The sequence below is a fragment of the Octopus bimaculoides genome, chromosome 18 (assembly GCF_001194135.2).
Source record: "Octopus bimaculoides isolate UCB-OBI-ISO-001 chromosome 18, ASM119413v2, whole genome shotgun sequence".
In the NCBI taxonomy this organism is placed as follows: domain Eukaryota; kingdom Metazoa; phylum Mollusca; class Cephalopoda; order Octopoda; family Octopodidae; genus Octopus; species Octopus bimaculoides.
The window spans coordinates 40,609,585-40,625,098 of NC_068998.1; the positions used below are offsets into that span (position 1 = coordinate 40,609,585).

At 35.0% G+C, this 15,514-nt stretch overlaps 1 protein-coding gene across 3 annotated transcripts in view; it reads left to right on the top strand.

Annotated features, from left to right (window-relative positions):
• Positions 1-6,893, top strand: part of LOC106876978 (serine protease HTRA2, mitochondrial) — a 16,257-nt gene extending 9,364 nt beyond the window's left edge. For all 3 annotated transcript variants that reach the window (XM_014925749.2, XM_052974570.1, XM_052974569.1), the window contains exons 5-7: positions 436-553; positions 3,780-3,966; positions 6,638-6,893. In XM_014925749.2, coding sequence (XP_014781235.1) covers positions 436-553; positions 3,780-3,966; positions 6,638-6,806 — 474 coding nt within the window. In that variant the 3' untranslated portion in view covers positions 6,807-6,893. The remainder of the gene's footprint in view (positions 1-435; positions 554-3,779; positions 3,967-6,637) is intronic.
• The last annotated feature ends 8,621 nt before the right edge of the window (positions 6,894-15,514 follow it).

The window sequence follows — 15,514 nt, forward strand, 5'->3', positions numbered from 1 at the left end:
CAACTTATCCCCTTCCTCAAACTTGCTGGCCTTGTGCCAAAATTTGAAATCATCATTATTACTACAACTATTAAATTCAAATTTAAATTCATTGAAGAGAAACATATTGTTAGTTTAAAAAAAAAAAATACAACTTAACCCTTTAGTGTTCACATTATTCTGCCATAATTAATGCTTTTTTAGCCACATTGTTTTGAACTAATCATGCATTATCTTGTAGCTATGAGATTTTGATGAGGTAGCTGTTAATTTTTTAAACCATATTGTAGGGTTGGTGTGAGAGACCAGATCTGGCCAATTTGAACATAGAATAGGCAGAATACTTTTGGCCGGATATGGCCGGTTTAAATGCTAAACGGTTAATGAAAAACAATTGAATATGAATCTTTGATGACATTAAAAAAATTGAGTTGATTCTTCTGTTGTTATTTTCAGGATGGTGAAGTTATTGGTATCAATACACTCAAAGTCACTACAGGAATCTCGTTTGCCATTCCTAGTGACTATGCAAAGAAGTTTCTTTTAAAAACTGAACAGTTTCTGTCTAATAAACGTAAGTTGTTATTGTTGTTGTTTATCTGCCCTGTCAATCCTGAATGATTAGAACTATGATGAAATGCTTTCCAGCTATGGCCATCCTGTCTTTTTTCTCAGACATTGTATGTCTAAAACTACATTGTATGATATACCTGATTTCTAATTTCACTGAGGACAATGTTACTGTTTATTCTTTCATGTTGGCCAGTACTGTCTGAGTGGTATTTGATAAATGGAAACTTGTGACCAAGTTTATATGTATTGGGTTGTCCAGAAAGTTTGTGCCAATTTTTAAAGGAAAGAAAAAGGTCAATAAATACTTGCCATTATATTTTTAATCAACCAAATATGAACCATTTTGTTGCACAATGCGTCTCCAACTTTCCTTTAACTTGAAAATACCCTCTTCCCAGAATTGAGGTGGTTTCATGGCAAATAAGTCGAAAGGTAAGCTACTATAAATTGGCACAAACTTTCCGGACAACCCAATATATGTATATATATATATATATATATATATATAAACTTGCTTATGTGTATTCATGTGTGTGTGCATATGCATGCATGTATATATATATATATATATATAATAAAAATAATGAAGTTCTTGTTTAGTGCTCAGGTGCACTACAATTTATCAAAGGTGCATGTATAGTACATAGAATTATGTACTAATGTCAGGAAAGGGAACAGTGTGTGAGTCATGATATACATGTGTGCATGCGTATGGAGGAGGGGATATCAGGTATAGTGTTGGCAAATTTCAGGAAGAATGGTGGTTTCAAAGGATGCAATGTCTTGGCAGCTAACAACTGATGCAGGTAGTTTGTTCCATGCTTCAGCAAAAATGTTTCTGAAAGTCATGGAAGCTGTGCTGTTTTCTGACATTGAAGGCAGATCCACATGTAGAAGACACATAGAGCTCAAAAAGGTGTTCAAGGTGGTTGTTGGCAGAATGGTTAATAATTTTGTGGGTGTTTACCAAGTCAGTTGCCAAACATCAGAGTTTCAGTGTATCCATGCTTCAAGAAGCAAGGCATTCAGAGTATTTTCTTGGTTGCACGTCTCTAAACAGTTTCCAGGAGGTCAACGTTCTGAGCAAGATAGGAATTCCAGATTGGTGCTGCAAATTCCAAAATGTGGCCACACCATATATAGCCTTAAATAGATAGCTGGAGAGTGACTGACAAAAGCCTTTCTGAGGGATGCCAAGGTACCCTTGGCCTTCTTGGCAATTTTAGAGATGTGCTTTGTCCAGCGCAAGTCGCTGCTAACAGTAATGCCCAGGTCACATTCACAAGGCAACCTCTTAATATTAGTGTTGTGGACGCTGGGTTTTTCCTCCCAAAATGCATGGTGGTACACTTGTCCACAACCAGCTTGAGTTGCCAGTCCATGATCTGTTGCAGCATTGTGTCCAAGTCCGATTGCAGGAAAGATCTAATATATATATATACGGTGGTGCACCAGCATGACCGCAGCCACTTGGCTGAAACACATAAATAAATAAATAAATAAATATATATATATATATAATCTTCTTCATACTCAACATTTAATGTCCATTTTCCATCCTGGCTTAAATTGAAAGCTTTAATAGGATCCAGCAAACTAAATGGCTGTGCCAAACTCTTGGGTTAGCTTTGGCATGTTTTCTATAGCTGGATGCCCTTTCTAATGCTAATCACCTTACAGTGTCTACTGAGTGATTTTTTTTTTTTTATTTGTGCCACAAGGCACAAGTGAGGTTGCTAATTAAGTTGAAAGGTATAAAAAGAACAGGAAAGGGGGAAAGTCCCTGTGAATGTGACAGGTGAAAGTATAGGGAGGAGGGAGTAGCTTTATGCCAGGTGCAGGGATACTGAAGTACAATATAGGGACAAGTATAGAGGAGATGCATGGCTACCCCACATTATATAAAAATATATTAGCTGGAAAGAAGATAAAGACGGTAGTGATTGGCACCTGAGTAAACTTTTAAGGAAGAAGAAGATGAGCATAAAACATGATACCGTTAGTGAAAGATGAACATAAGAGAGGGTGTGTGTGTGTGTGTGTGTATATATATATATATATATATATGGCGGTGAGCTGGCAGAATCGTTAGCACGCCGGGCGAAATGCTTAGCGGTATTTCGTCTGTTGTTACGTTCTAGGTTCAAATTCCGCTGAGGTTGACTTTGCCTTTCATCCTTTCGGGGTCGATTAAATAAGTACCAGTTACGCACTGGGGTCGATGTAATCGACTTAATCCCTTTGTCTGTCCTAATTTGTTCCCTCTGTGTTTAGCCCCCCGTGGGCAATAAAGAAATATATATATATATATATATATATATATATATATGAAAGAAGGTTTGAAAATGCACTTATTTTTAAAAAATATTTATTTACTTAACCGGTTTCACTTTTTTAGAAAAAGATTATCAAAAGTCTTTGAGAATAATAAAAAATGTTAAAAAACAGTCTGAGTATTAAAATGCATATATACATTCTTTGATGATAAAATATATTTAAAGTATAAAGCTTTGTATGAACTTTGTAGTGTTACATACTGATTGTCATATTAAGGTGAAATTGTTAAATATATATATATATATATATATACACACACACACGTATGTAAATGTGTATATATATGTATAAACACCAATCAACTTCTGGAGAGTAATTTAATAAATTAACACCTACATTCTGGTTTCTGGCCTTGTGCCTATGTTAGAAGTTATTATTATTATTATTATCATTATACTGTGTAACACAATTTTTGTCCTTGGGTAGCATTTGTTATTTCGTTTTTACTTACTCCTAGAAAGTATGAAAAACAGTTGATATTTCCTTCAAACTTTGCATTTATTCAAATCCCAAAGAAACCCACTCAACACATTACTATGATGCTCCCCCATTACACCTGCTCATTATCAAAGATGCACAAACTGTCAGCCACTAAAGGACATGCTCAAATGGTTACGGTCAAGCAACTGGCGAGCAAATCTATGGTATTTAGCAGAATATTTGCTATAATGATATTTCTGCTTCAGCAATTCAGTGTTGAATCTGTCTGAAATGTAATGGAAAATAGGTCAGTTTCAAAGCATTGATGTCCAGGTTGCCAAAGTAAAGTTTGAAGGGAATAGTAATCTTTTGATTTCTAGTTAAAAGCAAATAGGAAATAACACTTATGACAAAAGACAAAAAAAAATTTTAATTTTGTTATATAGAGTTATCATTTAATTTTCTTTCAGATAAGAAATCATGGATTGGTGACAGCAGCCCAACATTTGTTGGACAACCCCGTCACTATATTGGTATCACCATGCTTACTTTAAATTCTTCAATCCTGATAACCTTGAAGGAACGCCTTGTTGACTTCCCTGATGTTTCTCATGGCATCTACATACACAAAATAATCATAGATTCTCCAGCAGATCGGTAAATATTTCACAAAATGTTTAAAACAATTTCGTGTCTAGCTTTAAAACAATTGTTTTTCTCTTCTTTCTCTTTCCTATTTTTCCTTCTGTTTAACATCCAGCTTTCATTTCCCTCTTGTTTTCTTTCCTTTTATACACATTGATAAAAGAAAGTTACCAGTAATATACTGAGGTGGGACAGTGGTGATCTGGCAAAATCATTATCATGTTGGAGAAAATGCTTAGCATTCTTTCATCAGAGCATCAGAAAAATTGTTTTGTGTTATTTGTTCCAGCTTCTGATATTCTGTGTTCAAGTCTCACTATGGTCAACTCTGTCTTCATTTTGGAATCAATAAAATAAGTTCTAGTCAAGTACTCGGATCAATAGTATCAAAAAACCCTTTCTCTTAAAATTGCTGGCCTTGTGCCTAAATTAGAAACAATTATGTTGTGCAAGAGTACGATGCCCCCTCACGAGATTGGACTGGACCACTATATATAAATAGTAGAGGTCTGAGTAAGTGAGGTAGTTTGTGCTACTTCCACAGTTTGTGTGTTGATAGTAGTGGCAGCTCATAGATAAAATGAGTGTGGGTGCGCTGCAGAAAATTTTTATCTGTTGTTTTAATATTGTGTAAAAGGAAACAAACATATAAAAAGAAAATTTATACATAAACTTGATTAGTTCATGTTTTAGCCACTGCCAGATAGTGTGTTTAATTTGTTTGCTGAACACCACCACAAATTCCTCCTTGTTTTTCAAAAATCCCCCCCTAAATCACAAAATAAGGGGGAAATATGCCCCTATTTTTCAAATCCTGGCAGCAACACTGAAGCTGGAAGCAGAATAATAATCTAATTCTAGACTTTATCACATTCAAGAATATAAGCACATTTTTAAGTACAACACACGTAGAGTCAAAAAGAAACACTATCTTTCACCAGCACACCGGAGTCAGCACTGCATGAATGACAGTGCTCTCTCTCTCCCTAGTATGAAGCTTCCTATCTCAGACATGCGCACACCAGCCAAACATCACATTGCTGGAACTATGAAGCGCACAGTTCTATACAAGGATTTTTGTATTTTTTTGATAAACTAGGAGATGGCTACTGACATTAAGGAGTATATAATGTATAAGTATAAAAAAAGAATTAAAGAAAAAGGACTCGTTATCTTGAATGTTATCAATAATACTAAGTGGAAATAGTGGGTGCTGCAGTTCCGCAATGCCTATACACGAGCCTCCACTGGTTGATAGTTCAAAGTTTGCAGTTCGAGTTAGGGTGTTGGATTGTTAGTTCTTAAAAGATTGTTGTTCCGTTATGTGTGGTTACTACCATTTGTTTCAATTATATTGTTATTACACTGTTGCAGTGTATAAGTACCAGCTGCGCACTGAAGTTGATGTAATCAATTTATCCCCTCCCTCAAACTTGCTAGTCTTGTACCAAAATTTGAAATCATCATTATTATTCAGGCAACAAGCTGACAGAATCATTAGCACGCTGGGCAAAATGCTTAGTAGCTTATTGTCCATTTTTACATTCTGAGGTTGATTTTGCCTTTCATCCTTTTGGGGTTGATAAAATAAGCACCAGTTGAGCACTAGTATTGATGTAATCAACTTAAGCCCTCCTCCTAAACTGCTGGTCCTGTACCAAAATTTGAAACCATTATTATCATCATAATAAGTATAGTGGATTGGCATCAGAAAAATGCCTTACTGCATTTTAGTCTAGCTTTATATGTCCTGAGTTCAAATCCTGCTGACGCCAACTTTGCCAAATCTATCCAACCATGTTTCTCTTCTACTGGTATGTGGGTTTTGATGTGTAAGTGTGAAAGAGTGAGGTTCTTTTCACTTTCATAAGGTAAATGTCTTCTACCATAGCTTAGAGTTAACCCAAGCTGTGTGAGTTAAATTGAGTTGATGGAAACTCTGGGAAGCTACCAGAAGGACAATATCTGTGATTTAAAAGGCCAGCCATATTGTACACTTTCTGAGGCTGAGTGTTCCTGAGTATTTCATTAAAAGTTCAAGTATATGTCTGTAGAATACTCAAACTCTAAATCAATGAATAGGTCATTCAACTTGTTCAGAATATACATATACACATGTGATCAAACAAACTCCAAAGAGGCTGGTGTAGATTCTGCATTGGCAAGATTTATATTATACAGCAAAATTGTAGAAAAGAGAACAATGAAAAATTCAACATTTTAGGCAATCCTTCTTCAAGGAAAAGTAAAAAGGAGAAAAATTAATGAGAGAAAGTAGAATTTTACATCCTTTAAGTTGCAGCCAGTTTTGTTTAACATAGAGAATGTAAAACTCTGCCATTTCTCATTACTTTCTTTTCTTTATACTTTTCTCTTATACTTTTTCTACCTTTTGGTATTCAAATGCTTTTTTTTTCACCTTGTTTTACATCTATGTGCTTACTTGTGTGTACAGACACACAAACACACACAACAGGCTTCTTCATAGTTTCTGATGTTGATCAGTCCAAAGTTATGGTAGTAACCACACAGCCACACTTGCATAGCTCTCCCTCTCTAATCAACGCATTGTAAGCCACACTATAATTTGCAAAAAAATTTATCTGCGCGCAGGGTATGCATCTCCTCTCTGATGCTTTGTTTTCCCATTCACTATTATTTCTATTTGTTTTTCTTCCATCAGGGCTGGCCTTAAAGTTGGAGATGTGATTGTTGCCGTAAACAATAAAGATGTCAGGGATTCATCTGATGTCTACAAAGCTATTGAGTCTGGTCAACTTTTGACACTGACAATCAGCCGCCGGAGACAGACTTTAAATATTAAAATTGAACCAGAGATGATATATGATTGATTGTGAATTTCATATTAGTGGAATTTGTTTGTGATAAAAAATTAAATAAATATAAAAGGAAAAAACACTTTTTTAATTTGATCAAAACTTGTTTTTAATAATATCGTACTATGTAAAACAAAAAATACAAAGAAATTTTGATTAATTTAAAAAGATTTTGGCTTTTTCCTCTGTAAACTGTGTGTAAAATGGCAATACATCATATATATGATTGAGTGAACAAATGAAAGAAAGTAACATTCAATACATTTGGTTGGAGCTAATAGCAGTTTGACTCAGCTTCACATGACTTAAAGTTTCATGGATGAGTAGGATGCATCCTTCTCATCAGATGCTAGGAAGGAGCATCTGATGAGATGGACATGTTCTATTCATCCACAAAACTTAAGCTGAGTCAGGCTGTCATTATATAATCAATCATCATTTTATGTCTACTTTTCTACCATAAGTTGGATTAATTTTTTGAGGCAATATTTTTCCACTAGGTGTCACTCTCTGTGTCAACAATTTTAATTGCCTCTTATGACATGCAAAGTAAAGTGTACCTAGTTTAAAATTTGGATGCACATAGTGTGTATGTATGTGTGTGAGTACTTAGTCTGGTACTTATTCTGTCAGTCATTTACTGAATTGCTAAGTTATGGAAACATAAACTAGCACTGGTTGTCAAACAGTAGACGGAAGACAAGCACAAATACAAAGACACAAATATACACACATATATGTATACAAAGGGCTTCCACACTGTTTCTATCAACCAAAGACACTCATAAGATATTGATTAGCCTGGGGTTGTAATAGAAAGCAGTTACCCAAGGTGCTGTGCAGTGGAACTAAACTCAAAACTCTGTAGGGGTGCAAAGGGAGTTTCTTAACCATATAGCTATCCCTGCACAAATATAGTTTTATTTACAATCATACAAACAAATCAGGTAATATAACTCAAAGTTTCGCATAAGTCTGATAGACCTACAGTCATCAGATGTGCCTGTAAGGATTGAGAATGGTCATGGCCAAGATAGCTATGGAGTCCCTTTCTCCGCAACCATTTTCACTGTGACCATTTTGTGTGTGTTCATAGATAGATAGGTATAAAGATATAAACTTAGTCATTAGATATGCTTGTTTGGATTGAGAATGGTCACTGCCAAAATAGCTATGGAGGCCCTTCCTCTGCAGCCACTTTTGCAGTGACCATTCTAGACCATACAGGCACAAAGCTTTTAGTTACATAACCGTCTTGCTTATAAAACTATATATTGTCTCTGCTTTGTAGAGTGAATGCTTTTTTTTTTCAATCTACTCCTGAAAAAGCACACACACAGCTGAATACAATCATACTTATATGTATTAACACATACATACACCATAATATAGAACACAAACTTTTACAACTTTGCTGCTGTACTGTGCAAATAGTTATTGTGAACTACATCCTGTTAGTTTTGCATACAGGATTATCTATAGTGCTTTTACATATGTAGCTAACTTTAATAGTTGCTACCCTAATTTCATGTCTTCTACTATTGCTCTGAGCCAGCAAAAGCCTTGTGAGTGGATTTGGTTTAAGGAAACTAAAACTGTTTGTCTGCATGTATGTCTTGTTAACAACTAGTATTGCATAATACTTCTTAACAAACTTCATTGTCATAGTGAAAACATGTCTTTTCTTAGATACTCAGCGATGTGTTCACAATTGTCACCCATCCTTCCATATATGGCACAATACTTGATGATAAAAATATACGACTTCATAAAGAAATCTTGCATGTGTGTAAAAAACATAGAAAGTTACTTATCGTTTTAGTAGTCTCTTGATCCAAAGTTGAATCCAATCTGCCTTTCTTTTATGTAAATATATTAATTCACTCATTACATGAATTTTATATACAAAAGTAACAACAATGTTGATAATCTGATAAGATATTGGTCTGTCGACTTATGTAGATTATCTCCCTTGTAATCAGTTAGCCAACTTGGCCTCCAAGCTGTATAAATTTTTTCTTTTTAGTTGTTTCCGTCACTGGACTACGACCGTGCTGTGACACCGAATAATTTCGCACATAAGTTTTATGAAAAATAAAAAAATTATACATTAATATGAGCAGAATTCAAATGAATGAAATTTCCGTAGAAATGTTGAGAGATTTAATAGTTTACTGAAAACGCCACTGGTACTCAAATTACAATAGCAATTAATATATTTTTCAAGACAATATTAGTACTTTATTATCAAGTATTGTAATATGCATTGTAGAAAGGGAGCCATATTTTGGAATTTCTATTGTAATGAACACATTATTGATTATCTCAGAAAAGGCTTATAAATTATACATAAGGAATTATAACGTGATAATATTGTGTACACATGAAGTCTGAATAACCAGGTTGGTTATGGCTGGATTGCCTTTGATCATGGGCTTACTCGATCAGGTTTAGAAGTGTAGCAATTGAGGCAGTAACCCCTGATTGCAGGTGTGAAAGAATGCAAGATTTCTTCTGGCCTATTGTTCCTATTCATTTAGACAGGGATACCAAGAGTCTCACTGCCCACCAAGCAATGCAGAACTGCCTTTACACTACTGATAAGGTCTGAAATGGGACTAAACAACAATAATTTTATGTCTACTTCTTATTTTTTATGCTAGGTGAGTCTACTATATCTCGTCGTCACACATCTATCTTTTATTTGTTATCTCTCCTTACATCCCAAGATCTAATCTTACAGTCTCAACCCACGTCTTTCTCCATCCTCTTTCTTCACAATTATCTACAGCACATCAAGCAAGGAGAATTTCTATGTGGTTGCCCAAACTGCTGAAAATAGCCCTTGATTTTTATTCAAATTACTGTCTACCATTATAGAACAGGGAAGAACACATTGAATAATGTAGTCCTAGATACACATCATCATCATCATCGTTTAACGTCCGCTTTCCACGCTAGCATGGGCTGGACGATTTGCCTGAGGACTGGTGAACCAGATGGCTACACTAAGCCCCAATCTGACTTGGCAGAGTTTCTACAGCTGGATGCCAGTATCAGAAAAAAAGATAGCACAGCCAAGACTTGAATGGATCTAATCATAGGTCTGCTCAAACAAAGCTGGCCTGGGACTAAATGACTAAAAACATGCGACAATTTTTTTTTCTCAACACTCATCATGTATTCATAACACATGTTCATACCAACATGGTTACACCTTCTGCATACTTCGGCTGCTGTCTTTAATATCATCATCATCATTGACCTCTTTTTATATCCAGGTTTCCATACCAGCATATGGTTTCCATAGGTCACAGTGTCTTACCACCCACAGCTATTGAGAAAAACATGAAGAAACTGAGTAAAACTAAGTACAAAAGGTTGATTTCACTAGTAACACTAGACAAATATCTGATCAGCTTGTGAAGCACTTCAGTCTCAAAGGACAAGACACACACACAATCATATAAATATATGGTTGTGTGGTAAGAAGCTTACTTCCTAGCTATATGTTTCCAGGTTCAGTTCCAAGTGTCTTCTACCATAGCCTCAGGCTAACCTTGGGTAAGTGTCTTTTACTATAAGTTGATTAAATCCTTGTGAGTGGATCTGGTAGATGGAAACTGAAAGAAGCCTGTCGTATATATAAATATATATTCTTTCATTCTTTTACTTATTTGACTGCTGCCATGCTGGAGCACCACTTTTAGTCGAGCAAATCGACCCCAGGACTTATTCTCTGTAAGCCTAGTACTTATTCTATTGGTCTCTTTTGCTGAACTGCTAAGTTATGGGGATGTAAACACACCAGCATTGCTTGTCAAGCGATGTTGGGGTGACAGACACACACACACACACACACACACACACATACATGCATATATATATATATATATATATATATATATATATATATATATATATATATATATATACAACAGGCTTCTATCAGTTTTTTCTACCAAATCCACTCACAAGGCTTTGGTCAGCCCAAGGCTATAATAGAAGACACTTGCCCAAGGTTGGTAAGCAAGCTATTTACCACCTAGCCACTCCTGTGCCTGTATATATATGTATTTGTTGCCAGTACCGCATGACTGGCCCTCGTGCCGGTGGCACGTAAAAGCACTCACTACACTCTCGGAGTGGTTGGCGTTAGGAAGGGCATCCAGCTGTAGAAACTCTGCCAGATCAGATTGGAGCCTGGTGCAGCCAACCGGTTCACCAGTACTCAGTCAAATCGTCCAACCCATGCTAGCATGGAAAGCGGACATTAAACAATGATGATAATATATATATAAATATATGATTCTGTGATGGAGTTTATCACCACCTTTGTATACTCATGCTTGTGAGAATTGTGCATGAACGTATATACACCATCATCATTGTTTTAATGTTCACCTTCCCTTGATTGCATGTGTCAGATGAAACTTGTTGAAGTAGATTTTCTACTGGTGGATGCTGAGATGGGTGGGAGGCTTGCTGCCAATCCTTACCTGTTTCCAAGCAAGGTTTATATCTTTCCCCCTAGTCTGGAAATGTTTTCATGGAAGAATACAAACAAACATCTTTGCTTGTATGACAATGAAGCTTGTTTACCTGTAACATGCAATATCAAAACAAGAAATCACACACACACATACACAGTTTCAGTTTCTATAAATCAAATTCATTCATAAAGCTTTGGTTAATCCAGGTGTGTAGAAGAAAACACTTGCCCAAGTTGCCATGCAGTGGGACTGAACTTGAAACAATGTGGTTGTGAAGCAAGCATCTTATCCACAGAACCATACATGTATCTTACATATGTTATCAATAACAATTAACTGATAATAAGTGTTGCATATCAATTAATTCCATATAAGGTAACATGACATTTTTAACATGTCCAAGCAATCAAAAATAAGTATTAATAGTATTTATTGGATTGTTTTCCATCACCTCATTAAATATGATGGTCTTGATGGAATCTCTGAGTAAAATTAGCTTCCATAAGTTTGCCACAAGGAAGAGGAAAGGTTTGATGTTTCAGGACAACGTCCTGTTTTCTCAGATTCTTTTCTTTTGCTAGTTTATAAAATGTTTTGTTAAGAAACTCAGTGAAATGCCAGTAACAGATTTTGAACTTGTGACACATGAGTAAGTAGTATCCCATGAGTAGATACCACCTGCTCATGAATTGTTTGCAGGAAGCATCAATATGCTATACACTTGGTCATCCAGCCTGTTATACATACTCCAAGGTACTTTCAAAAGTGAAGAGAGAATGCTATAAGAATCAATGTTTCTAACATAGACACAAAAAGAGAAATTTGGACATGACTGTGTGCATAAGAAGTTTGCTTTGCAACCAAGTGGTTTCAAGTTCAGTCCCACTGTGCAGCACCTTAGGCAAATGTCTTCTACTATTGCTCTGAGCTAGCAAAAGCCTTGTGAGTGGATTTGGTTTAAGGAAACTAAAACTGTTTGTCTGCATGTATGTCTTGTTAACAACTAGTATTGCATAATACTTCTTAGCAAACTTCATTGTCATAGTGAAAACATGTCTAGATTAGGAGAAAATATTACCATATTTAGAAATAGATAAGGGTTGACAACAGCCCATCCACTTGTAGAAAATTTATAAATGATTATATTACCTGCAGTACTTGACTGATGCTTTATTTTATTGATCCTGGATGAAAGAATATGAAACATGAAAGCAAAGTTGAACTCAGAACATAAAGATCTAGATAAAATACTGCCAAGCATTTTGTCTAATGTTCTGACAATTCTTCCCTTGGATCTCTCAGACAAATGCCTATGGTATTTAATTATAGCTACGTACATTCTAAGTTATAGCTACGTACATTCTAAGTTCAAATCCTTTTCTTTCTTTTCTTTTTCAAAAATAATTTTGTAGAAACACATTGCCATTTGAATATGGCAGTTAATAGGAAGGTAAGTTCCACATCACAGAACTCTTTCATTATTGCTGTAGTGCGTCTTCTGCCAAGATTCAAAACAGCCTCACTCAGAATTCTTGCTTGGTACCTCAGCATAAGTATATTTTTGAATAAGGTATAAATGCTTACATGAATATGGTTCAGCCAACTAGTATTGACCGACTTGTAACAATTGATGTGAACTTTAAGGGAAGTGCATAAATTTTCCTGCCAAAAAATTCTGCTGAAAGTTCTAGAAGCTCAACTAAGGGTTGTAAAAAAATTGGTGAATTGAATTCCAGGCTGAGCCATCCAAAAGTTCACATGGAGCCTTGTTGTTTTGTTCTGTTGAATGGCCTCTCACTTTCTTCTTTATTTCCTTATAAAGTAACCTCTGGTGCAACATGGCACTATGTTGCTCAGTTCCATGAGAGGTGTTCTCACTTTTTCTACTTGTTCTGCCTAACATGACCTGAAGTGCTACTCAAAGCTAGTCAGCCAGTTTTGTGATAAGGCATTCTCTTTCTTTCTACTTAATTTCTTCTCAGTAATTATGAATTGCCATTATATTACTATTTAACATAATATTCAGTGAAAACTTGTTCTTATTCCATTTGATATCTCTTGAAGGCTGTTCTATTTATTCAACTATTGTATATATGCAAAGGCAAATGTTCTAGGTTACTAAAAACGTATGAGAAATAATACCAAAAAATAGAATTAATATTTTCTGTGAGTCAAGTTGTTTCAATAAACTTGACATATCTTATCAAAAAATAGTTTTGAACATGACATTTCTCAACAAAAGACAGACTGGTATATAAAACTGCTTTCTGCAGTTAAGGATGATGAAATTTTGAGTGGATATATCTGATTTCCATAGTAAAACAGTTAACAACTCTAATACCACCACATTAAATAGTAAAGCTTTCTGGAATACAAGTCGTCTGCCATGCTGGAAATTTGTATGTTAAATAAAACAGTTTCTTTTTTTTTTTCATGTATATGTAATGCCGTTTTATATATTGTGTTATCATATAAAATTCCTGAATTATCAATTATTAAATGACTTAAAATATTGTTTAACTCTTTTGATACCAACCCACATGTAACCACCCCTGGTTCTGTGATACAAACTTCCTGCTTTAAAATGACCAAAATTCAAACCTTGCATCAAAATTTTATGTTATTTATGTTCCAATCACTAATTTAATGATAGCAGTTATTTCATTAAATTCGTCATTATTTTGAAAATTAATTGAATCAAAGGCAGTGTATTTGAAGAAAAATATAGTATGAAATGTAATTAATTACTTCAACTATTAATTATGGTATTTAAAGAAAATGCAACATGCTTTTTACTATAACTATTTTTTTCCCTAGCAAAAACTATAACTTTATTCCCTGTAGTTTTATTTCAGTTCAGACTGTAAGATGGAGATTACCTTCTGATCATAAATCTTAGAACAGTCATACTCTACAATAAAAAAACAAAAAAGATGTCCACACTTAGAATGCTTATCAAACACTTCTTTAATCAATTATCTATGTACTTGCAACTTTGTGTGTTTGTGAACTAACCTTGTTGCGAGGTCAATCATTCATATCCTGTCATTGGAGTTATGTTATGTCTATAGCCCAATTCTTCATAAGCTTTTAAAGATGGTGACACACTTTTACTTCACAAAAGTAAATAATAAATATACTTCTTCATTTTTTTCTAAAATTAAACATCAAAGCCATGCACAAGTGAAATTAGAAATCAGCATTTAACTCTTTGATACCAAACCACCTAAGACCACCCCAGATTCTATGAATACAAACTTTCAGTTTCAAAAGGACCCAAAATAAAACCTTTCTCTAAAAGTTCAAGTAAATTTATGTTCCAAATACCATAATTATTTTACTAAATTATTTACTCTTTTACTTGTTTCAGTCATTTGACTGTGGCCATGCTGGAGCACCACCTTTAGTCGAGCAAATCGACCCCGGGACTTATTCTTTGTAAGCCTAGTACTTATTCTATCGTTCTCTTTTGCCGAACCGCTAAGTGACGGGGACATTAAACACACCAGCATTGGTTGTCAAGCGATGGTGGAGGGACAAACGCAGACACACATACATACATATATTCTTTTATTCTTTTACTTGTTTCAGTCATTTGACTGTGGCCATGCTGGAGCACCGCCTTTAGTCGAATCAAATCGACTCCAGGACTTATTCTTTGTAAGCCTAGTACTTTTTCTATCGGTCACTTTTTGCCAAACCGCTAAGTTATGGGGACCTAAACACACCAGCATCGGTTGTCAAGCGATGTTGGGAGGACAAACACAGATACACAACATATACACACATACATATATATATATATATACATATATACAATGGGCTTCTTTCAGTTTCCGTCTACCAAATCCACTCACAAGGCTTTGGTCGGCCCGAAGTTATAGTAGAAGACACTTGCCCAAGATGCCAACCATGTGGTTGGTAAGCAAGCTACCTACCACACAGCCACTCCTGTGCCTCATTTCATCATTTTTAAAATTAATTTAAAAGAAGGCAATGTATGTTACTAGAAATATAGTGACAAAAGTTCATTTTAATCTGTATATACAACATTTACAAATTTAAAATATTTTATCAGAAATAAGTTATTCTGAGCTTGGACAATTTCATAACACATTGGTATATCCAAAAATGTTTATTGTCAACAAATGAGTTCACTTGTAGATAGGCACTAAAGCCCCATCCCAAAACATCAAACTTCTCATCCTCTTCACAGTAAACCAATTTATT